This window comes from Coturnix japonica, chromosome 4, assembly GCF_054131305.1.
Source record: "Coturnix japonica strain WE chromosome 4, WE-NBRP24, whole genome shotgun sequence".
Classification (NCBI taxonomy): Eukaryota; Metazoa; Chordata; class Aves; order Galliformes; family Phasianidae; genus Coturnix; species Coturnix japonica.
The window spans coordinates 21817161-21840658 of record NC_140666.1 but is presented as its reverse complement, the minus strand read 5'-3'; the positions used below and the strand labels follow the sequence as shown (position 1 = coordinate 21840658).

The window sequence follows — 23498 nt, the reverse complement described above, 5'->3', positions numbered from 1 at the left end:
TTTGTGCCTTTACTGGTTATTTATTGAAAAGGACCTACTGTCCTTTACACTGTTGAGGTTTTTCTCCAATGTATTCTTGTACGGCTGTTCCTGTATGTGAGTTGCTTCATTTTCTGAGGACATACTGTCCGCAAACAGGAGGGGAATCTAATAGAAAAAGTATTGAGGGTTTGTGTTTTACCAGCTTCTTTTCTTTAAGGAAAAAAAATGAAGCCGAAGCCCAAGGTTGGCTGTGGGCTCTGTTGATATTTTGACTGTGGGACTTCACAACTTGTTAATTGTTTTGTTTTCTTTACGATTGCTGCTCATATCCAATCGTTAGAAATGTTTTGACAAATAAACTTTGGCACACGGGAGGCGTGTGTGTGTGTGAGGTGTGTGAGGCTGTTCCTTGAAGGGTTCTGAGACCCGAGGGTGTCCGTGGTCCTCACAGCCGCTGAGTCTCCTGCTTTTCTGTGTTTGCATTGAATGCAGCGTTGTGCCTTACTCAAGTCGCCCTCATGGCAGGGGCAGAGGAGGGGACGGCTCAGAGCTGGGGGCCCCCAACATGGCGGTTCTGAGAGCCTGCTCAGATACAACGTGCCGCCAACCAGAACCCCCTGATCCCTTTCTGCACAGCTGCTCTCCAACCCCTTTCCCCCCCACCCAGTGTGTAGAGCCAGGGCTGCCTCGTCCCAGGGAGTCAGCGCTCCTCCTGGTTTAGCATCACGTGAGCACGTTGCTTTTTGATAGAACCTTCACATCTTTATTGGCATCATAGATGAAAACGTTACTGGTTCAAACAGGCCTGTGGAACCCCAGTAGCGGCACCGGGGCAACGCAGGGGCAACGGCCACCCCCAATGTTTGTTTGGGGGTTGTCATGGGACATTCTTAGGGTTTTAGGCTCTTGTGATGTCACGGGCCACCTCCCTCCCGGACCCCTATAAATACGGGGACCCGGAGCCCTGTACCTCTGTCCGTGTGCGACCTGCGCCTTGCCTGCCGGAGTCCCGTAGGAAGGAGCAACTTTTGGCTTTCCTCCCCGAGTGCGACGAGAGCTGTGGTGGAGAAGGATGGTTCCTTCTCCACCGAAGAGGCGTCGCCGGCGGGAGAGCAGCAGCGAGCCGGAGCCCGAACCCATGGAGGTGGATCCCGTTGAGAGCGACGTCGAGCCCATGGAGGTGGATCTGCCTCCAGAAGAGGAGCCGATGGAGGTGGATCCGCCTCCGCCGGCACCGGGCGGGCCCTATAAGATCATGCTCGCCCGTCGACGTCGCTGGCTCCGGGAACGGCGCTCCAGGGGCTCTCGCTTTTCATCTAGGCGTTGACAGGTCACCGTCCGCCTGAGAGCCCCAGCTGCTGCTCCCCGCCCCCCTTCCCGTCCCGTCCCGTCCCGAGACCCGTCCCGTCTTCTTTCCCTAACTCTGAGGAGAAGGGAAGGACCGGCGTCTGAGCCGCTGCGCCACGGCAACGAGCGGAGACAGAGTCCGAAGAGGAGGACAGGGCCGGGACTGGCGGCCATTGCGGGCGGAGCTGCTGCCAACGGCGGGAGGACTGAGAAGGGACCCGCGGCCTCCGGGCGGTGCCAGAGGAGCTCCAGAAGCGGCCGTTGCTGTGGGGAGCTGAAGGCCGAGCGTGGGACGCCAAGACCGAGGGACTGATCCGGGTGCTCCGTTAGGACTGTGCTTCCAGGAGGACAGCCGAGGAACGAGGGGAGGACGACGACCAAGGAACGTTGATGAATAAAATGGCAAACACGAGTCAAACGCCTCCTCTCCTTCTTGGTACCTGGGGGTGGGTCTGCTTTGGGCCTCCGCCGTCGGGTGCCGTGCGGGGTGAGGCCTCAGTGCTGGGGAGGGTCCCGGTGACAGGTCGCTGGGCGGTTTGATTTCACACCAAGCCTCGCTCCATCCACACGAGCGCTGTGGTGCCGCACGACGCGGCTCCCTCCCCTCGCGCGGTGCCGCCGCCCTCTCGGCCGCTCCCGCTCCGTGTGGTGCCGCTCCCTCAACACGCGGCGCTCTCGCGCTCGCGCTCTTGCCCGCCCCTGGCCCCGCCTCCCGCCGCTCCCATGGCGGCGGTACGTGCTGACGTCCGCCCTCGTGCAGCGTCTCGGCGCGGGTCGCGCGCGCGGCGTCGGTTCCCCAAGATGGCGGCGGCCAGCGGCAGCGCCCCGGGCTGCGGAGAGGCGGCGGCGGGCGGCAAGCGGGGCCCGCTCGGCATCCCCGAGGCCGTGTTCGTGGTGAGCGGCGGAGGCGGCGGGCGGCGGGGAGGCGCGGAGGCACGGACCCGCCGAGCGGTCCTCGATGCCGCGGGGAGCGGCGTGGCCCGGCCCTAGGCCCGCCGCGGGGTGCGGGGCCTCGCGTTGTTGTCCCGCGGCTCCCGGCCGGGTGACGGCGGTCGTTCCGCATCCTGGGCACGGCGGGTTGCGCGGGGCGGCGGCTGTGAGCGCTGCGTGGAAGGAGCTGCTCGGCCGCCGCGGCCGCAGCCTGCTGCTGGGAGCTGCCGCTCGGGGCGCTTGTCTCCGGCCTTCATCGCCTTCTCGTTCTGCCTTGAAGCGCCCTTTGGGTGGTTGGGCACTTTCTGCTCCGGCCTGCTGTGCGCATCTCCAGTTTCTCGGGTGCTTTGAGCGCAGCCCGGGCTGTGCCTTAACTCGGTGCCTCTTTGCAGCCTGACCGACTGGCATCCCAGCCCTTGTCTTTGAGTGATGCTCTCATCAGACCTCAAAGGGTCTGTGCAGAAGAGATCGTCTAAAGTGGTAGTGTTTGAGCGCTTAAGTGTACACATTACAGCATACTTAACTTTATCCGATAGAAGAATGCATTAAGAAGCATTTAGTGCTGATCTATTGCTCAAAGTGACAAAGTAATAATGAGGGTGTGGACTTGAGAATCCCCATCCCTTATTGGACAGAGTACAGAACAAGTAATCTGAATGTTCTGAACATTATTAAATTTAAACTGCAGACCTAAGTTTTAGAATACTTTCTGTACTTCCTTCCATTTTCTCCCTTAAGCTGATCTTTGGATTTTTCATTTATTTATTTATTTATTTATTTATTTTCCCACCAAGATGACTTCAGTGGTCATAAATCTACCTATACCTTGTGTATCATGCTCTGACAAGCCACAAAGCACCCTTCGTATTTTGTGTGCAATTTCTGGAAAGAATAAAAACTGCCAGCCAACACCTTCTGTGGTGTAGGTACTGAACCTGTATGCCCAGCAAAGGCCATGCCTGCAGCCTGCCTGAAATAATGACTCTGAATTCATTTCTGAAATGAATTGACTGTTTTTTAGACACAGCACTCCTTATAGCCTTGTTTGTTCAAAAGATTTATCAGGAGAGGTGTCAAATGCCTTAAACACTGAAACAAGGCAGTGAAGTGTTGGTATTTCCATAGGCAGAATTGATGCTTTGTAGTGTCGTATTAGATTGCTAGATTTATGAAGCCAAAGATGTAATACACGAACTGAACTGTCATTTTCCTCTGCCCACCATATGGCAATAGTGAAATTACTTTCCAAAAATAAGGAGGGTTGTGAATGATTTTATCCAATACTCAGAATTCCTGTCTCTAACAGGCTGACCACTGTGTGGCAGCTCTACCGTTTGGCTTTGTCTAGAGCATCTCCCATGCAGTCATCTGTCCTGTCGTTCTTCCATATGTGTGTACTCTGTATTCTTTCCTTTACTTCTGCATCTGCAAGGTCCTTTCTCGTCCTCAAATGGTTGTGTTGAGTCTCCACCTCATCTGGACATCTTTGACATGAAGCCAGTTGAAGAAGCTGTAAAATCTACTGCCCCTTTCATCAATGCTAGCTTGTCCTCCAGACACACAGTGGAACTATTTAGTGGTAAAAATCAAAACCAAAGCATCTCATTTCTTTGCAAGTGGAGATAATGCTACTGGTAAACGGGGTGGTGCAGTCTTTGTGTTGTTGGGACCAGTCTGCACTTTTTCTTAACAAATAAAAACAGTGTATTAGTTCCAGTAGTAAATGTGGTTCCTTAAACCTTTATTTCTTGAGTTCAATTTCCCCAGCCTAGACCACTGAAAACTGTCTTTTTGCTGGACTTTGACTGCAAACTGAAACTTGCTTTTGCTTTTGTAGTGGGGAGGGCAAGTTACTTTCACTGCTGAAACTTGCCACAGATCTCAAACTTTAAATGCAGACCTAAAGTTTAGAGCATTTTCTTCCCCTTTCTCTCTTAAGCTGATCTTTGCTTTGTTTTTTTCTTTTTGCCAAGATGACTTCAATGGCCGTAGGCCTTCCTATACCTCTGTGTATCATCCTCTGCCTGTTGATGGTAATTTCATCTCTTTATTTCTTTGACTGTTTTCACTGAAATGAGTGGCGTTATTTCATGGGTGTATCTGATTCCCCTGTACCCTTTTTATTTTTCAGGTTTCCCTCTTCATTCAGCTCCTCCAAGTGCCACCCCTTCAGCAATCAATGTGGACTTTGACGCCGTTTTTGGAGGAAAATCTACAGCACCGCAGTATAGGACTGCAAGCGGTAAAGGCTGCCTTATGATTAGTTTGCACCCTACAGGCGACACTGGTTTAACAAGTTAGTAGAATTGCTCTTGAGATGCGGAAGTTAGTTACTTAATACATTTGTAAGTTGATAACAAGCCATCAGTTTAATTGTAGTTATTTAAATTTAGCTCTGACCCGTCTCCTTCTGTCTACTGATCGTTTCCTCTTTCTTTTTGGGGGGACAACCTTTGGCCCTGTGGATGTCTCTTAACGGGTAAGCTTATGTCAATCTGTTTCAGTGCTCTGACTTCGGTGTTAATATTATTAACGCGGGTTAGTGAGCTCCCTCTAACTTCTCTGGGAGGCACTGTACTTAAAAGAATGCAAGAGTAGTTGTGGGTGTGCTTTGCTTTCAGAGTAACTTGAGTTCTGATCTCTTCTCTTGGGGCTGTTTTCTCCCAAAGTCCTTAGAAACATGTAGGAATGCTTCTGAACGTTCCAGATGCCAGCAGTACCGTGAAATTACTGCTGGCGGTTCCAAGAATGCCTCGAATGTGTCTTGAACTACTTTATTCTTGGGGTTCTTTCAGGGGGGTTCTGCCTACTTTGGAAATGCTGTCAGTTACTGCTGCAGCGTAACTGAAGGCTCTACCAGATAGGCAAAAAGCATTCCTTAAATCAAAGTGAAACAAAGCTTCTGCTTACCTCTTGGACGCTTCCAGCATGTTTTGCCTCAGTATGTAACAAATGTTTAACGTTGCTTAGGGTTCTCTGCCTCTCTGTCTTACAACAGATGACTTTATTGAGTTTGGTGTCGCTTTTGTTAAGAGTTGGTTTTCTGTTCTTTGTTTAGCTTTGAAATATCTAGACGATGTTTTGCAACCCACAGTACCACCACCAAGTCAAAGAGCCACCTCAGCCAACCAGCCAAGTGGAAAAATTTTGGCAAATGACCTCGATTCTTCACTTGCTAATCTCGTGGGGAGTAAGTGCCGAGCTTTTAACTTGTTTTCGGTAGCAAAATCAAACAAACAAGCAAACGATTTTTCTTATCAAAAGTGAAAAAAATCTGGGGCTCACGTATCTATGTTTTTCCCACCTTCACAGATCTTGGCTTTGGAGGAACTCCATCCAAAAAGTAAGTGTGTCTGTCTATTTAGGATACGCCTACCTGACTCCTTAGTAGGCAGTAGCACAGTTTCGCAGCAATGGTGTGATAACAGTCTCAAATCAAAGTAATCTGATACCAAGGAGAGCGTTGGAGGAGTGAGTCTGTAGTCAGTGCCGTAACAATCGGCTTTAACATTTGAATTCATTTCATCTTGTAGCTGTGGTGCATATGAGTATTTTTGAGTCACTTCAAAAGATCTTGCAGTTATATCAAATTCCTGTGAGCTATTGAACCTTACGGTATAAAAACGGTGGTGAGCTTTTAACCCAAAACAGAGCCCTTGGACTTCCTACTTGCTGCAGCAGAGAAATGTAAGGAGAGAATGAAATGCTTTAGTTTTTCTACTACCCATAGATTCGAAATGCCTGCCTGATAAGAGGAGTATTTTCCTGTGCTCTGTGACATTGTTGTTTTTGTTATTCTCTCTGGCTCTGTCTGAAAACTAATACCACAGTTTGCTTTCAGGTCTGATATGCAGTGGACCCAGCCTGCAGAGAAAAAACTTACTGGTGGGACAAACTGGCAAGCAAAAACAAGCACATCAACCACATGGAACCCTACTCCCTTACCCACGCTGCCACATATGGTAATTTCTTTACTGCTGGACTCGCTCTTTGTTCCAGGAAATGGTTCTGCCCTGCGTGAATCAATTGGAAAAGAATAGCAAAACCTGCTTGGGACAAGAGTTGCGGGGGGGAATCTGCACTTCCCAAACTCAAGAAAGTGTGTTGCAGTGTATTGCCAAGTACTGGAGAGGTCCAAGCGTTGCAGCTTGGCCAGTGGCATTCATAGTAATGCTCAAATTCATGCATAGTGTTTGGCCTCCTTCATCAAACGGTGCCTTACCCAGCACTCCCTTAGTAAGATCATTACCTCTACCAAACAGGACAGAGCAATATGGAGGGCATGCATCACCACGTCTACATACATAACATGATAAAACTGATTGCCAGCTTGAGATGCTTGTCATTCTTTTGTCATATATTTTGTGGTGCATTGCCAACATCAGAAACGTGGTATGTGAGCAGCACCTGGCTGCAGTATATTAAGATCTGCCTGAACGTAGTAAGTTTTACCTTTGTCGGAGATCTCGTCAAGGAAAGCCTCCTTGGCCAGGATCCTTGCCAAGTTAACAGGCGCTGCTTGTAACTGATGTTACTGCCATTGAGCTTCCCTGTGCTCTGTCTTAAATAAGCAGGTTGAGCATAGATAGTTGTAGTGTTAGATTGGAATCTGTCTCCCTTGGTTAGAATATCCAATCTGAATACGTCCTTGCACAATTTTCTGTCCTTGCTCCTTTTGCTGTACCAGAACCGAGTGTTATTCTAGACATATAAGTCACTTTCTAGTGGATGTCGGTTGTAGTAATTGCTTGTAAAATGTTTTGTATGTCTGACCAGTAGGCACAGACTTATCTAATATACACTGCAATTTTCTTGATTGAAGGTGCCTGCTCCAGTTGCATACCCAGTGACTACGCCTCAAGTGCCTGTCTATGGAATGGTAAGAACTGTGACAGCCTTCTGTCCCTGAAAACCCAGGTGTCTGGCATTTGTGGCAGGCTCAAACAGCCCTGTGACTTGCATATTACTTCATCAAGTTAATAGTATGTGGAATCAGATGGCTTTGTCACCACGTACTTGGAAGAGGTGGTATTAAATCTCGGACAGGAAGATTATTTAAAAGCTCTGCTATGTTTGTAGCACAGACACATCTCCCCAGTTATTTTCTACTATGTTTACGATGCAGAGAGATATCGCTTCTAAAACTAGTTTTAATTTATGTATCACCTTTGTTTGGATTTGTTGCTTTATTTTTGTCTCCCAGCAGGTACCTCCTCAGATTGGAGCTGCTCCCTTGATGGCACCCCAGTCAGTGATATATACGCAGCCTGGTCTAAGGCCGACAAATCCTTTTGCGCCCGTTTCTGGAACACAGGTGAACTGTTCTTTTTAAATGAAAGACCACACTGAAACTTGAGTCTGAGTGAAAGCAACTCTGTGTACCTTGAAGGGCTGCCGATGCATTTCTGCATCTGAAAGCGAGGGGTTCTTCAGTCAGAGGCATTTCTTACCAGTTTTTGCTGGTGATAAAGCAAATTCGGCAGGTGGGGAGATGCAATTGTAGGAAGGAAAGTAAAGCTTAGAACTGTTGTGGTTTTCACTGTGTCAGTGTTAGGAAAAGGGGAATGGCAATGGCACACAGACTTCCTTGGATGTTAGCTGGATACTTGGGTTAGCCTTACTGGTTAAAGGAGCGAGGAAACCTGTGTGGTGGGGAGGTAAAAAGGGATGGATGAGCGATGGTTCAAGCTGAAAGAATTGTTATTCAGATATGCTAGTCTTAGTGTTCTTTGGGGAAAAAAGCCAACTTGCAGGTAACTGGGCATGTGAATAGATGTAGAGTTCTGAATCTGTGTGCTATGTAAGCAGCATTAACATATAATCCCTGTTTCACAGATACAGTTCATGTAGAGCCGCCAAAGCCTCAAGATGCGAGAACAACCAAATACTGGTAAAACAAAAGAAGGAAATCTTTCTGTGATTTCTGTATTCCTGGACAGGGCGACTGTTTCTCCCCTGTGCAATGTAATATTGTTTTGAATTGCCGTGCTTTAGGGCTTCTTGTTTATAACAGTCACTGCTGTGTGAAAAGGTGTTGTTCACCAATTTTGAGATTGCTCGGCAGAAAACTGTGTTCTCGGAGGTTGAAGGTTGACTTGGAAGACACAATCTGGATTCTTATCTTCAGAGCTGAGAAGGTTCCACGATTGCTTTGCAGCCTGGTTCGTCAGTGAATTGTGTTAAGAAATGAACGGAGAATGTCAATTCTCTCTGTGAGGTGGCTGTTGTAATCAAGACACAACTCAAAGCTGAGCAATAGCATTTTTGTACACTTACAGAAATACTCTGATAGAGTAATATTTGTGTTATCCGAAGGCCAATATTGTGTGGAATCAGACAGCTCTGACATTAGAATAGCTATGGGTGATCTACAGCCTTTCTAATGTGAGTTTTAAATGCTGTGAATCAACAAGATCTCTGCGTATTCAGAGATGCAGAGAGTCAAATAAGCAATTGCACCGCTGGGATGCCAGAGTTACACGGCTAGTTGAAAACACAGCTAGTAGAAAGAGCCTGGCTCTGGCGTGGGCTGCTGTAGGGCAGGGGGTACAAGCATGTCACAGATCAGTGTGGGCAGCCTCCAACAGGTGAAAGCAGGCACACTTCTGCCGAGTGTCTTCTCCACAGAGGGCATCTTTCACAGCTGAAAGGAGAGTAGATCCTGTTACAGCGAATGTAGATCCCCCCAACAGCAGCAAACGGGAGCAGTTCAGAGCTCTGGTTGCTGGCTACAGAAGAGGCAGGCTGTCCAATTTGGAAGGGCGAGGGGAGGAGGCGCCCACTAAAAAGCCCTTCCTTTTGAACTCACCGATGTTTTAGAAAGCGAGCTTTGCCATAATGCTGGTGTTTCAGAACTGGCAGTTTTACAGAAATGGTCTTGCTCTGGTGAAGTGCTTGTGCTCCTTTTCTGAAACAAGAATCTTGCAACCAGAATAAAAGGAATGATTTTTAACTATGTAAATATGTGCAGACTTGTAAATAAGGTTTTCTTTCATGCTGCGGTAATCTTTTTCTTCTGTAGTATTTTCAAGGAAAAAAAAAAAAAAAAAAAGCTTTCTTAAGAAATAGAGGCTGTGAGAGGAATACCTTGTATGTGAACTAATTCCTGAAGTGTGCTGATGCTGATGGGGCAGTTGTCTGCACTTCTAGCACTTCCTGCATATTTAAGTCTTTCTCCAAAGTTCAGGTGGGCTATGAAAATGCTGCCTTGTATTTTTCTTTGTCCCATGAAAAGTGATAGCATGTTGCAAAAAGAAAATGGGGGGGGCGGGAAATGGTCAACTGATGGGTGAATGGAATAGGGAGCAGAATGCACGGAAAACCTCTCCTATCAAAATTCTACAAATGATAAATGGGAAAGGTGGATTTTCAAAACAACGTCAGTCTTCTACTTTTATACCCTCAGTGGCCTCGAGCGTACTGTGTAGTTAATCTGAGTGTAACTGACAACAGAACTGCAGGAGTCTGACCCGCTATAAATGTGGATAGGCCTGGAAGTCCCCTCAGTCTGTCCTTTGGAGAAGAACTTGGAAGAGCAACACGTTCCACATGGTGGAAAGGAGCTTTCTCCTTGACTGAGTGCTTAATTAATTCCCTGGTGCACAGAAGAAATGCTACAGAAACACACTTGTCAAGTGAAACAGTTAAAAAATAATTAAATGAAAACAACAGCAGAAGAGGAAAACACAGCAGCCCTTGAATTTGTAGCCGCTAAGTTACTGACTTAACCTGGTATACTGCAGTTCTGCTGTTTCAGTTTGAATCACAGAAGAGCTTTCCTCCAGCTCTCTCGTGCTGAACAATGGTACGCTTTAAAGGCAATGAGTTCTGCAATGCCTGTACTTACCCTCTGAGCGATGAGGGACAGATACCACTGAGAAGGGATCCCTGCGCTGAGGAGGCTGTTTCTTTAGGAGACGGGTACTTCCTTGCATATATCCAGCATGGAAGTCTTGAGTTCAAACTCGCAGTGTTTCTAGTAAGAATTGATGGAGATGCAAGTGCTGCAGCACTGGGAGCTGTGAGGTCTCCTCTCATATGGTGTTGCTGGAGGAAAGATCCATTTTGGTATTCAAATCTGCAAATAAGTGTCTGGCAAACAGTCTGTTTGTTTAACATGGAAATAATTGCAGAGCATTCAGAATGGATAGACTTTGCTGCAAAAGGAGGTACTAATGACACTGGCCAGCAGCCGTAGTGCTGCTCAGCCTTATGATTTGCACAGTGTTTCTTAGAAGTTAGTGTCCTTTTTGTAGCCCAGCAATCTGAGAACAGTTTCCCATTGGAAAAGGGGAAACGGCATCGCAGTGCCCCCTGCAGACTTGCGAAGCTCCGCTTTTAGTCTCATTCGCAGTGCTGGGTACATGAGAACACTTAGCTGAACTTTATCCTTGGCAGGAAGAGCTGGCAGGCGCAAGTGGTGGGGGTAGTTCTGCTGAGTAAAACACGGAAGAGAGATGGAGATAAACGTCCCTTTCCCTTTTGTCTTCCAACTACTTTGCTCAGAATCCTGTTCTGAATGCTTCAGGTATCTGAGAGGTCGCTCCCCGTGTGGCAGAACAAGGAGGAAGACTTTGCAGTGTGCCGCGTGCTTTGTGTTGCTGTGCTTGAGCGGTTCCTTTGAGGCTGACAGTCAGGACTGAGCAGTGCTGCAGGAGGGCTGTCTTTCACGGTGCATACAATAAGATGGCTGGGCTGTTGGGGAAGGCGGATGGCGTTAGGCCTCTTGGACTTGACAGCGGATCTCTTTTTAAATAGCTGCGTTTTGTAGCGCTCTTTAGATCCAGTTCAGCTTTGCCTCCACAAAGTGACTTGACTGTGACTTTTTTAAGTTTGGACAAACCATTTGCTAAAGGAATCTCAGTTCTGTGCACACGGTTGTGCAGCGCGCGTAGGGGAAAATTGCAAGTGGACTTTGCTAATGGAAAAGGAGAAAATTAACAGTAAAACCCCAGACTACGAGATTGACTGCAGGGTGTATCCACATCTGTTGTTTTTCTGTGGCAGGGACATGGGGGGCACGGGGGTGGGTTGCAATTTGAATAGTAAGCACTGTGGATCGGTGCTTCGTTTGTATATACAAAGGAACACTTGTGTTTCGGGCAGTTTGTATTGTAAGGCAACATTTAAAGGCACTGCATCGGTCTTTTCTTTCCATTTTAAAGATTATATTTTTGAGCAATGGAAACTGTACGTGTGATCATTTGTACATATACTGGCAGCTGGGAAGAGAGAAGAGCTCGCAGTTACTCGGCAGATGTCTTCGATCTGTTGGTATTTACATTAAAGGAACCGCTCGGTGCTGCGGTCCTTAAAGAGATGGCAGTAACTTCTGCAGCTGCGGCGAGAGTTGTACCGTCAGCTCTTTGGTCCATCTGAAACGTGTACCCTCGCCATTGCTCACGCTTTGTCCTTTCCCAAACGTTTGCCCAGAATTTCTCTTGGGAGCGATGGCGCAGCAGGCGTTGAAGTAGCTTCTTCCTCCCCAACCCCTCCACTATTTACTTAGTAGGTCTTGTTTTGTACGTGACATTCTTCCCCAAAACAGGTTTGTGCCTTTACTGGTTATTTATTGAAAAGGACCTACTGTCCTTTACACTGTTGAGGTTTTTCTCCAATGTATTCTTGTACGGCTGTTCCTGTATGTGAGTTGCTTCATTTTCTGAGGACATACTGTCCGCAAACAGGAGGGGAATCTAATAGAAAAAGTATTGAGGGTTTGTGTTTTACCAGCTTCTTTTCTTTAAGGAAAAAAAATGAAGCCGAAGCCCAAGGTTGGCTGTGGGCTCTGTTGATATTTTGACTGTGGGACTTCACAACTTGTCAATTGTTTTCTTTTCTTTACGATTGCTGCTCATATCCAATCGTTAGAAATGTTTTGACAAATAAACTTTGGCACACGGGAGGCGTGTGTGTGTGTGAGGTGTGTGAGGCTGTTCCTTGAAGGGTTCTGAGACCCGAGGGTGTCCGTGGTCCTCACAGCCGCTGAGTCTCCTGCTTTTCTGTGTTTGCATTGAATGCAGCGTTGTGCCTTACTCAAGTCACCCTCATGGCAGGGGCAGAGGAGGGGACGGCTCAGAGCTGGGGGCCCCCAACGTGGCGGTTCTGAGAGCCTGCTCAGATTCAACGTGCTGCCAACCAGAACCCCCTGATCCCTTTCTGCACAGCTGCTCTCCAACCCCTTTCCCCCCACCCAGTGTGTAGAGCCAGGGCTGCCTCGTCCCAGGGAGTCAGCGTTCCTCCTGGTTTAGCATCACGTGAGCACGTTGCTTTTTGATAGAACCTTCACATCTTTATTGGCATCATAGATGAAAACGTTACTGGTTCAAACAGGCCTGTGGAACCCCAGTAGCGGCACCGGGGCAACGCAGGGGCAACGGCCACCCCCAATGTTTGTTTGGGGGTTGTCATGGGACATTCTTAGGGTTTTAGGCTCTTGTGATGTCACGGGCCACCTCCCTCCCGGACCCCTATAAATACGGGGACCCGGAGCCCTGTACCTCTGTCCGTGTGCGACCTGCGCCTTGCCTGTCGGAGTCCGACGTAGGAAGGAGTAACTTCTTTTGGCTTTCCTCCCCGAGTGCGACGAGAGCTGTGGTGGAGAAGGATGGTTCCTTCTCCACCGAAGAGGCGTCGCCGGCGGGAGAGCAGCAGCGAGCCGGAGCCCGAACCCATGGAGGTGGACCCCGTTGAGAGCGACGTCGAGCCCATGGAGGTGGATCTGCCTCCAGAAGAGGAGCCGATGGAGGTGGATCCGCCTCCGCCGGCACCGGGCGGGCCCTATAAGATCATGCTCGCCCGTCGACGTCGCTGGCTCCGGGAACGGCGCTCCAGGGGCTCTCGCTTTTCATCTAGGCGTTGACAGGTCACCGTCCGCCTGAGAGCCCCAGCTGCTGCTCCCCGCCCCCCTTCCCGTCCCGTCCCGTCCCGAGACCCGTCCCGTCTTCTTTCCCTAACTCTGAGGAGAAGGGAAGGACCGGCGTCTGAGCCGCTGCGCCACGGCAACGAGCGGAGACAGAGTCCGAAGAGGAGGACAGGGCCGGGACTGGCGGCCATTGCGGGCGGAGCTGCTGCCAACGGCGGGAGGACTGAGAAGGGACCCGCGGCCTCCGGGCGGTGCCAGAGGAGCTCCAGAAGCGGCCGTTGCTGTGGGGAGCTGAAGGCCGAGCGTGGGACGCCAAGACCGAGGGACTGATCCGGGTGCTCCGTTAGGACTGTGCTTCCAGGAGGACAGCCGAGGAACGAGGGGAGGACGACGACCAAGGAACGTTGATGAATAAAATGGCAAACACGAGTCAAACGCCTCCTCTCCTTCTTGGTACCTGGGGGTGGGTCTGCTTTGGGCCTCCGCTGTCGGGTGCCAGTGCTGGGGAGGGTCCCGGTGACAGGTCGCTGGGCGGTTTGATTTCACACCAAGCCTCGCTCCATCCACACGAGCGCTGTGGTGCCGCACGACGCGGCTCCCTCCCCTCGCGCGGTGCCGCCGCCCTCTCGGCCGCTCCCGCTCCGTGTGGTGCCGCTCCCTCAACACGCGGCGCTCTCGCTCTCGCGCTCTTGCCCGCCCCTGGCCCCGCCTCCCGCCGCTCCCATGGCGGCGGTACGTGCTGACGTCCGCCCTCGTGCAGCGTCTCGGCGCGGGTCGCGCGCGCGGCGTCGGTTCCCCAAGATGGCGGCGGCCAGCGGCAGCGCCCCGGGCTGCGGAGAGGCGGCGGCGGGCGGCAAGCGGGGCCCGCTCGGCATCCCCGAGGCCGTGTTCGTGGTGAGCGGCGGAGGCGGCGGGCGGCGGGGAGGCGCGGAGGCACGGACCCGCCGAGCGGTCCTCGATGCCGCGGGGAGCGGCGTGGCCCGGCCCTAGGCCCGCCGCGGGGTGCGGGGCCTCGCGTTGTTGTCCCGCGGCTCCCGGCCGGGTGACGGCGGTCGTTCCGCATCCTGGGCACGGCGGGTTGCGCGGGGCGGCGGCTGTGAGCGCTGCGTGGAAGGAGCTGCTCGGCCGCCGCGGCCGCAGCCTGCTGCTGGGAGCTGCCGCTCGGGGCGCTTGTCTCCGGCCTTCATCGCCTTCTCGTTCTGCCTTGAAGCGCCCTTTGGGTGGTTGGGCACTTTCTGCTCCGGCCTGCTGTGCGCATCTCCAGTTTCTCGGGTGCTTTGAGCGCAGCCCGGGCTGTGCCTTAACTCGGTGCCTCTTTGCAGCCTGACCGACTGGCATCCCAGCCCTTGTCTTTGAGTGATGCTCTCATCAGACCTCAAAGGGTCTGTGCAGAAGAGATCGTCTAAAGTGGTAGTGTTTGAGCGCTTAAGTGTACACATTACAGCATACTTAACTTTATCCGATAGAAGAATGCATTAAGAAGCATTTAGTGCTGATCTATTGCTCAAAGTGACAAAGTAATAATGAGGGTGTGGACTTGAGAATCCCCATCCCTTATTGGACAGAGTACAGAACAAGTAATCTGAATGTTCTGAACATTATTAAATTTAAACTGCAGACCTAAGTTTTAGAATACTTTCTGTACTTCCTTCCATTTTCTCCCTTAAGCTGATCTTTGGATTTTTCATTTATTTATTTATTTATTTATTTATTTTCCCACCAAGATGACTTCAGTGGTCATAAACCTAACTATACCTTGTGTATCATGCTCTGACAAGCCACAAAGCACCCTTCGTATTTTGTGTGCAATTTCTGGAAAGAATAAAAACTGCCAGCCAACACCTTCTGTGGTGTAGGTACTGAACCTGTATGCCCAGCAAAGGCCATGCCTGCAGCCTGCCTGAAATAATGACTCTGAATTCATTTTTGAAATGAATTGACTGTTTTTTAGGCACAGCACTCCTTATAGCCTTGTTTGTTCAAAAGATTTATCAGGAGAGGTGTCAAATGCCTTAAACACTGAAACAAGGCAGTGAAGTGTTGGTATTTCCATAGGCAGAATTGATGCTTTGTAGTGCCGTATTAGATTGCTAGATTTATGAAGCCAAAGATGTAATACCCGAACTGAACTGTCATTTTCCTCTGCCCACCATATGGTGATAGTGAAATTACTTTCCAAAAATAAGGAGGGTTGTGAATGATTTTATCCAATACTCAGAATTCCTGTCTCTAACAGGCTGACCACTGTGTGGCAGCTCTACCGTTTGGCTTTGTCTAGAGCATCTCCCATGCAGTCATCTGTCCTGTCGTTCTTCCCTATGTGTGTACTCTGTATTCTTTCCTTTACTTCTGCATCTGCAAGGTCCTTTCTCGTCCTCAAATGGTTGTGTTGAGTCTCCACCTCATCTGGACATCTTTGACATGAAGCCAGTTGAAGAAGCTGTAAAATCTACTGCCCCTTTCATCAATGCTAGCTTGTCCTCCAGACACACAGTGGAACTATTTAGTGGTAAAAATCAAAACCAAAGCATCTCATTTCTTTGCAAGTGGAGATAATGCTACTGGTAAACGGGATGGTGCAGTCTTTGTGTTGTTGGGACCAATCTGCTCTTTTTCTTAACAAATAAAAACAGTGTATTAGTTCCAGTAGTAAATGTGGTTCCTTAAACCTTTATTTCTTGAGTTCAATTTCCCCAGCCTAGACCACTGAAAACTGTCTTTTTGCTGGACTTTGACTGCAAACTGAAACTTGCTTTTGCTTTTGTAGTGGGGAGGGCAAGTTACTTTCACTGTTGAAACTTGCCACAGATCTCAAACTTTAAATGCAGACCTAAAGTTTAGAGCATTTTCTTCCCCTTTCTCTCTTAAGCTGATCTTTGCTTTGTTTTTTTTTTTGCCAAGATGACTTCAATGGCCGTAGGCCTTCCTATACCTCTGTGTATCATCCTCTGCCTGTTGATGGTAATTTCATCTCTTTATTTCTTTGACTGTTTTCACTGAAATGAGTGGCGTTATTTCATGGGTGTATCTGATTCCCCTGTACCCTTTTTATTTTTCAGGTTTCCCTCTTCATTCAGCTCCTCCAAGTGCCACCCCTTCAGCAATCAATGTGGACTTTGACGCCGTTTTTGGAGGAAAATCTACAGCACCGCAGTATAGGACTGCAAGCGGTAAAGGCTGCCTTATGATTAGTTTGCACCCTACAGGCAACACTGGTTTAACAAGTTAGTAGAATTGCTCTTGAGATGCGGAAGTTAGTTACTTAATACATTTGTAAGTTGATAACAAGCCATCAGTTTAATTGTAGTTATTTAAATTTAGCTCTGACCCGTCTCCTTCTGTCTACTGATCGTTTCCTCTTTCTTTTTGGGGGGACAACCTTTGGCCCTGTGGATGTCTCTTAACGGGTAAGCTTATGTTAATCTGTTTCAGTGCTCTGACTTCGGTGTTAATATTATTAACGCGGGTTAGTGAGCTCCCTCTAACTTCTCTGGGAGGCACTGTACTTAAAAGAATGCAAGAGTAGTTGTGGGTGTGCTTTGCTTTCAGAGTAACTTGAGTTCTGATCTCTTCTCTTGGGGCTGTTTTCTCCCAAAGTCCTTAGAAACATGTAGGAATGCTTCTGAACGTTCCAATACCAGCAGTACCGTGAAATTACTGCTGGCGGTTCCAAGAATGCCTCGAATGTGTCTTGAACTACTTTATTCTTGGGGTTCTTTCAGGGGGGTTCTGCCTACTTTGGAAATGCTGTCAGTTACTGCTGCAGTGTAACTGAAGGCTCTACCAGATTAGGCAAAAAGCATTCCTTAAATCAAAGTGAAACAAAGCTTCTGCTTACCTCTTGGACGCTTCCAGCATGTTTTGCCTCAGTATGTAACAAATGTTTTAACGTTGCTTAGGGTTCTCTGCCTCTCTGTCTTACAACAGATGACTTTATTGAGTTTGGTGTCGCTTTTGTTAAGAGTTGGTTTTCTGTTCTTTGTTTAGCTTTGAAATATCTAGACGATGTTTTGCAACCCACAGTACCACCACCAAGTCAAAGAGCCACCTCAGCCAACCAGCCAAGTGGAAAAATTTTGGCAAATGACCTCGATTCTTCACTTGCTAATCTCGTGGGGAGTAAGTGCCGAGCTTTTAACTTGTTTTCGGTAGCAAAATCAAACAAACAAGCAAATGATTTTTCTTCTCAAAAGTAAAAAAATATCTGGGGCTCACGTATCTATGTTTTTCCCACCTTCACAGATCTTGGCTTTGGAGGAACTCCATCCAAAAAGTAAGTGTGTCTGTCTATTTAGGATACGCCTACCTGACTCCTTAGTAGGCAGTAGCACAGTTTCGCAGCAATGGTGTGATAACAGTCTCAAATCAAAGTAATCTGATACCAAGGAGAACGTCGGAGGAGTGAGTCTGTAGTCAGTGACCGTAACAATCGGCTTTAACGTTTGAATTCATTTCATCTTGTAGCTGTGGTGCATGTGAGTATTTTTGAGTCACTTCAAAAGATCTTGCAGTTATATCAAATTCCTGTGAGCTATTGAACCTTACGGTATAAAAACGGTGGTGAGCTTTTAACCCAAAACAGAGCCCTTGGACTTCCTACTTGCTGCAGCAGAGAAATGTAAGGAGAGAATGAAATGCTTTAGTTTTTCTACTACCCATAGATTTCAAATCTCTGCCTGATTTGAGGAGTATTTTCCTGTGCTCTGTGACATTGTTGTTTTTGTTATTCTCTCTGGCTCTGTCTGAAAACTAATACCACAGTTTGCTTTCAGGTCTGATATGCAGTGGACCCAGCCTGCAGAGAAAAAACTTACTGGTGGGACAAACTGGCAAGCAAAAACGAGCACATCGACCACATGGAACCCTACTCCCTTACCCACGCTGCCACATATGGTAATTTCTTTACTGCTGGACTCGCTCTTTGTTCCAGGAAATGGTTCTGCCCTGCGTGAATCAATTGGAAAAGAATAGCAAAACCTGCTTGGGACAAGAGTTGGGGGGGGGGGAATCTGCACTTCCCAAACTCAAGAAAGTGTGTTGCAGTGTATTGCCAAGTACTGGAGAGGTCCAAGCGTTGCAGCTTGGCCAGTGGCATTCGTAGTAATGCTCAAATTCATGCATAGTGTTTGGCCTCCTTCATCAAACGGTGCCTTACCCAGCACTCCCTTAGTAAGATCATTGCCTCTACCAAACTGGACAGAGCAATATGGAGGGCATGCACCACCACATCTACATACATAACGTGATAAAACTGATTGCCAGCTTGAGATGCTTGTCATTCTTTTGTCATATATTTTGTGGTGTGTTACCGACATCAGAGACGTGGTATGTGAGCAGAACCTGGCTGCAGTATATTGAGATCTGCCTGAACGTAGTAAGTTTTACCTTTGCCGGAGATCTCGTCAAGGAAAGCCTCCTAGGCCAGGATCCTTGCCAAGTTAACAGGCGCTGCTTGTAACTGATGTTACTGCCATTGAGCTTCCCTGTGCTCTGTCTTAAATAAGCAGGTTGAGCATAGATAGTTGTGTTAGATTGGAATCTGTCTCCCTTGGTTAGAATATCCAATCTGAATACATCCTTGCACAATTTTCTGTCCTTGCTCCTTTTGCTGTACCAGAACCGAGTATGTTATTCTAGACATATAAGTCACTTTCTAGTGGATGTTGGTTGTAGTAATTGCTTGTAAAATGTTTTGTATGTCTGACCAGTAGACACAGACTTATCTAATATACACTGCAATTTTCTTGATTGAAGGTGCCTGCTCCAGTTGCATACCCAGTGACTACGCCTCAAGTGCCTGTCTATGGAATGGTAAGAACTGTGACAGCCTTCTGTCCCTGAAAACCCAGGTGTCTGGCATTTGTGGCAGGCTCAAACAGCCCTGTGACTTGCATATTACTTCATCAAGTTAATAGTATGTGCAATCAGATGGCTTTGTCACCACATACTTGGAAGAGGTGGTATTAAATCTCGGACAGGAAGATTATTTAAAAGCTCTGCTATGTGTGTCGCAGACACATCTCCCCACTTATTTTATACTGTGTTTATGATGCAGAGAGATATCGCTTCTAAAACTAGTTTTAATTTATGTACCACCTTTGTTTGGATTTGTTGCTTTATTTTTGTCTCCCAGCAGGTACCTCCTCAGATTGGAGCTGCTCCCTTGATGGCACCCCAGTCAGTGATATATACGCAGCCTGGTCTAAGGCCGACAAATCCTTTTGCGCCCGTTTCTGGAACACAGGTGAACTGTTCTTTTTACATGAAAGACCACACTGAAACTTGAGTCTGAGTGAAAGCAACTCTGTGTACCTTGAAGGGCTGCCGATGCATTTCTGCATCTGAAAGCGAGGGGTTCTTCAGTCAGAGGCATTTCTTACCAGTTTTTGCTGGTGATAAAGCAAATTCGGCAGGTGGGAAGATGCAATTGTAGGAAGGAAAGTAAAGCTTAGAACTGTTGTGGTTTTCACTTTGTCAGTGTTAGGAAAATGGGAATGGCAATGGCACATAGACTCCCTTGGATGTTAGCTGGATACTTGGGTTAGCCTTACTGGTTAAAGGAGTGAGGAAACCTGTGTGGTGGGGAGGTAAAAAGGGATGGATGAGCGATGGTTCAAGCTGAAAGAATTGTTATTCAGATATGCTAGTCTTAGTGTTCTTTGGGGAAAAAAGCCAACTTGCAGGTAACTGGGCATGTGAATAGATGTAGAGTTCTGAATCTGTGTGCTATGTAAGCAGCATTAACATATAATCCCTGTTTCACAGATACAGTTCATGTAGAGCCGCCAAAGCCTCAAGATGCGAGAACAACCAAATACTGGTAAAACAAAAGAAGGAAATCTTTCTGTGATTTCTGTATTCCTGGACAGGGCGACTGTTTCTCCCCTGTGCAATGTAATATTGTTATGAATTGCCGTGCTTTAGGGCTTCTTGTTTATAACAGTCACTGCTGTGTGAAAAGGTGTTGTTCACCAATTCTGAGATTGCTCGGCAGAAAACTGTGTTCTCGGAGGTTGAAGGTTGACTTGGAAGACACAATCTGGATTCTTATCTTCAGAGCTGAGAAGGTTCCACGATTGCTTTACAGCCTGGTTCGTCAGTGAATTGTGTTAAGAAATGAACGGAGAACGTCAATTCTCTCTGTGAGGTGGCTGTTGTAATCAAGACACAACTCAAAGCTGAGCAATAGCATTTTTGTACACTTAAAGAAATACTCTGATAGAGTAATATTTGTGTTATCCGAAGGCCAATATTGTGTGGAATCAGACAGCTCTGACATTAGAATAGCTGAGGGTGATCTACAGCCTTTCTAATGTGAGTTTTAAATGCTGTGAATCAACAAGATCTCTGCATATTCAGAGATGCAGAGAGTCAAATAAGCAATTGCACCGCTGGGATGCCAGAGTTACACGGCTAGTTGAAAACACAGCTAGTAGAAAGAGCCTGGCTCTGGCGTGGGCTGCTGTAGGGCAGGGGGTACAAGCATGTCACAGATCAGTGTGGGCAGCCTCGAACAGGTGACAGCAGGCACACTTCTGCCGAGTGTCTTCTCCACAGAGGGCATCTTTCACAGCTGAAAGGAGAGTAGATCCTGTTACAGCGAATGTAGATCCCCCCAACAGCAGCAAACGGGAGCAGTTCAGAGCTCTGGTTGCTAGCTACAGAAGAGGTAGGCTGTCCAATTTGGAAGGGCGAGGGGAGGAGGCGCCCACTAAAAAGCCCTTCCTTTTGAACTCACCGATGTTTTAGAAAGCGAGCTTTGCCATAATGCTGGTGTTTCAGAACTGGCAGTTTTACAGAAATGGTCTTGCTCTGGTGAAGTGCTTGTGCTCCTTTTCTGAAACAAGAATCTTGCAACCAGAATAAAAGGAATGATTTTTAACTATGTAAATATGTGCAGACTTGTAAATAAGGTTTTCTTTCATGCTGCGGTAATCTTTTTCTTCTGTAGTATTTTCAAGGAAAAAAAAAAGAAAAAAAAAGCTTTCTTAAGAAATAGAGGCTGTGAGAGGAATACCTTGTATGTGAACTAATTCCTGAAGTGTGCTGTTGCTGATGGGGCAGTTGTCGGCACTTCGAGCACTTCCTCCATATTTAAGTCTTTCTCCAAAGTTTAGGTGGGCTATGAAAATGCTGCCTTGTATTTTTCTTTGTCCCATGAAAAGTGATAGCATGTTGCAAAAAGAAAATGGGGGGGGGGGGGGAGGGAAATGGTCAACTAATGGGTGAATGGAATAGGGAGCAGAATGCAAGGAAAACCTCTCCTATCAAAATTCTACAAATGATAAATGGGAAAGGTGGATTTTCAAAACAATGTCAGTCTTCTGCTTTTATACCCTCAGTGGCCTCGAGCGTACTGTGTAGTTAATCTGAGTGTAACTGACAACAGAACTGCAGGAGTCTGACCCGCTATAAATGTGGATAGGCCTGGAAGTCCCCTCAGTCTGTCCTTTGGAGAAGAACTTGGAAGAGCAACACGTTCCACATGGTGGAAAGGAGCTTTCTCCTTGACTGAGTGCTTAATTAATTCCCTGGTGCACAGAAGAAATGCTACAGAAACACACTTGTCAAGTGAAACAGTTAAAAAATAATTAAATGAAAACAACAGCAGAAGAGGAAAACACAGCAGGCCTTGAATTTGTAGCCGCTAAGTTACTGACTTAACCTGGTATACTGCAGTTCTGCTGTTTCAGTTTGAATCACAGAAGAGCTTTCCTCCAGCTCTCTTGGGCTGAACAATGGTACGCTTTAAAGGCAATGAGTTCTGCAATGCCTGTACTTACCCTCTGAGCGATGAGGGACAGATGCCACTGAGAAGGGATCCCTGCGCTGAGGAGGCTGTTTCTTTAGGAGATGGGTACTTCCTTGCATATATCCAGCATGGAAGTCTTGAGTTCAAACTCGCAGTGTTTCTAGTAAGAATTGATGGAGATGCAAGTGCTGCAGCACTGGGAGCTGTGAGGTCTCCTCTCATATGGTGTTGCTGGAGGAAAGATCCATTTTGGTATTCAAATCTGCAAATAAGTGTCTGGCAAACAGTCTGTTTGTTTAACACTGAAAGAATTGCAGAGCATTTGGAATGGACAGACTTTGCTGCAAAAGGAGGTACTAATGACACTGGCCAGCAGCCGTAGTGCTGCTCAGCCTTATGATTTGCACTGTGCTTCTTAGAAGTTAGTGTCCTTTTTGTAGCCCAGCAATCTGAGAACAGTTTCCCATTGGAAAAGGGGAAACGGCATCGCAGTGCCCCCTGCAGACTTGCGAAGCTCCGCTTTTAGTCTCATTCGCAGTGCTGGGTACATGAGAACACTTAGCTCAGCTTTATCCTTGGCAGGAAGAGCTGGCAGGCGCAAGTGGTGGGGGTAGTTCTGCTGAGTAAAACACGGAAGAGAGATGGAGCTTTCCCTTTCCCTTCTGTCTTCCAACTGCTTTGCTCAGAATCCTGTTCTGAATGCTTCAGGTATCTGAGAGGTCGCTCCACGTGTGGCAGAACAAGGAGGAAGACTTTGCAGTGTGCCGCGTGCTTTGGATTGCTGTGCTTGAGCGGTTCCTTTGAGGCTGACAGTCAGGACAGAGCAGTGCTGCAGGAGGGCTGTCTTTCATGGCACATACAATAAGATGGCTGGGCTGTTTGGGAAGGCGGATGGCGTTAGGCCTCTTGGACTTGACAGCGGATCTCTTTTTAAATAGCTGCGTTTTGTAGCGCTCTTTAGATCCAGTTCAGCTTTGCCTCCACAAAGTGACTTGACTGTGACTTTTTTAAGTTTGGACAAACCATTTGCTAAAGGAATCTCAGTTCTGTGCACACGGTTGTGCAGCGCGCGTAGGGGAAAATTGCAAGTGGACTTTGCTAATGGAAAAGGAGAAAATTAACAATAAAACCCCAGACTATGAGATCGACTGCAGGGTGTATCCACATCTGTTGTTTTTCTGTGGCACGGACTTGGGGGGCGGGGGGGTGGGTTGCAATTTGAATAGTAAGCACTGTGGATCGGTGCTTCGTTTGTATATACAAAGCAACACTTGTGTTTCGGGCAGTTTGTATTGTAAGGCAACATTTAAAGGCACTGCCTCGGTCTTTTCTTTCCATTTTAAAGATTATATTTTTGAGCAATGGAAACTGTACGTGTGATCATTTGTACATTTACTGGCAGCTGGGAAGAGAGAAGAGCTCGCAGTTACTCGGCAGATGTCTTCGATCTGTTGGTATTTACATTAAAGGAACCGCTCGGTGCTGCGGTCCTTAAAGAGATGGCAGTAACTTCTGCAGCTGCGGCGAGAGTTGTACCGTCAGCTCTTTGGTCCATCTGAAACGTGTACCCTCGCCATTGCTCACGCTTTGTCCTTTCCCAAACGTTTGCCCAGAATTTCTCTT

At 47.8% G+C, this 23498-nt stretch overlaps 2 protein-coding genes across 2 annotated transcripts; both read left to right on the top strand.

Moving 5' to 3' along the window:
- The first annotated feature begins 1054 nt into the window (after positions 1-1054).
- LOC146760992 (clathrin coat assembly protein AP180-like) lies at positions 1055-9220 on the top strand. Its single transcript, XM_085547737.1, has 13 exons — positions 1055-1283; positions 1380-1563; positions 1674-1775; positions 2090-2223; positions 3692-3838; positions 4233-4292; positions 4391-4501; positions 5318-5449; positions 5572-5602; positions 6101-6221; positions 7082-7138; positions 7466-7573; positions 8095-9220. The coding sequence occupies exons 1-13, from the start codon at positions 1055-1057 to the stop codon at positions 8107-8109; spliced, it is 1431 nt and encodes a 476-aa protein (XP_085403863.1). The 3' UTR covers positions 8110-9220.
- Positions 9221-12865: 3645 nt separating this feature from the next.
- LOC146760991 (uncharacterized) lies at positions 12866-21014 on the top strand. Its single transcript, XM_085547736.1, has 12 exons — positions 12866-13094; positions 13191-13374; positions 13485-13766; positions 13884-14017; positions 16025-16084; positions 16183-16293; positions 17126-17242; positions 17366-17396; positions 17896-18016; positions 18878-18934; positions 19260-19367; positions 19889-21014. Exons 1-12 carry the CDS (start codon positions 12866-12868, stop codon positions 19901-19903), a joined length of 1449 nt encoding a protein of 482 aa, XP_085403862.1. The 3' UTR covers positions 19904-21014.
- The last annotated feature ends 2484 nt before the right edge of the window (positions 21015-23498 follow it).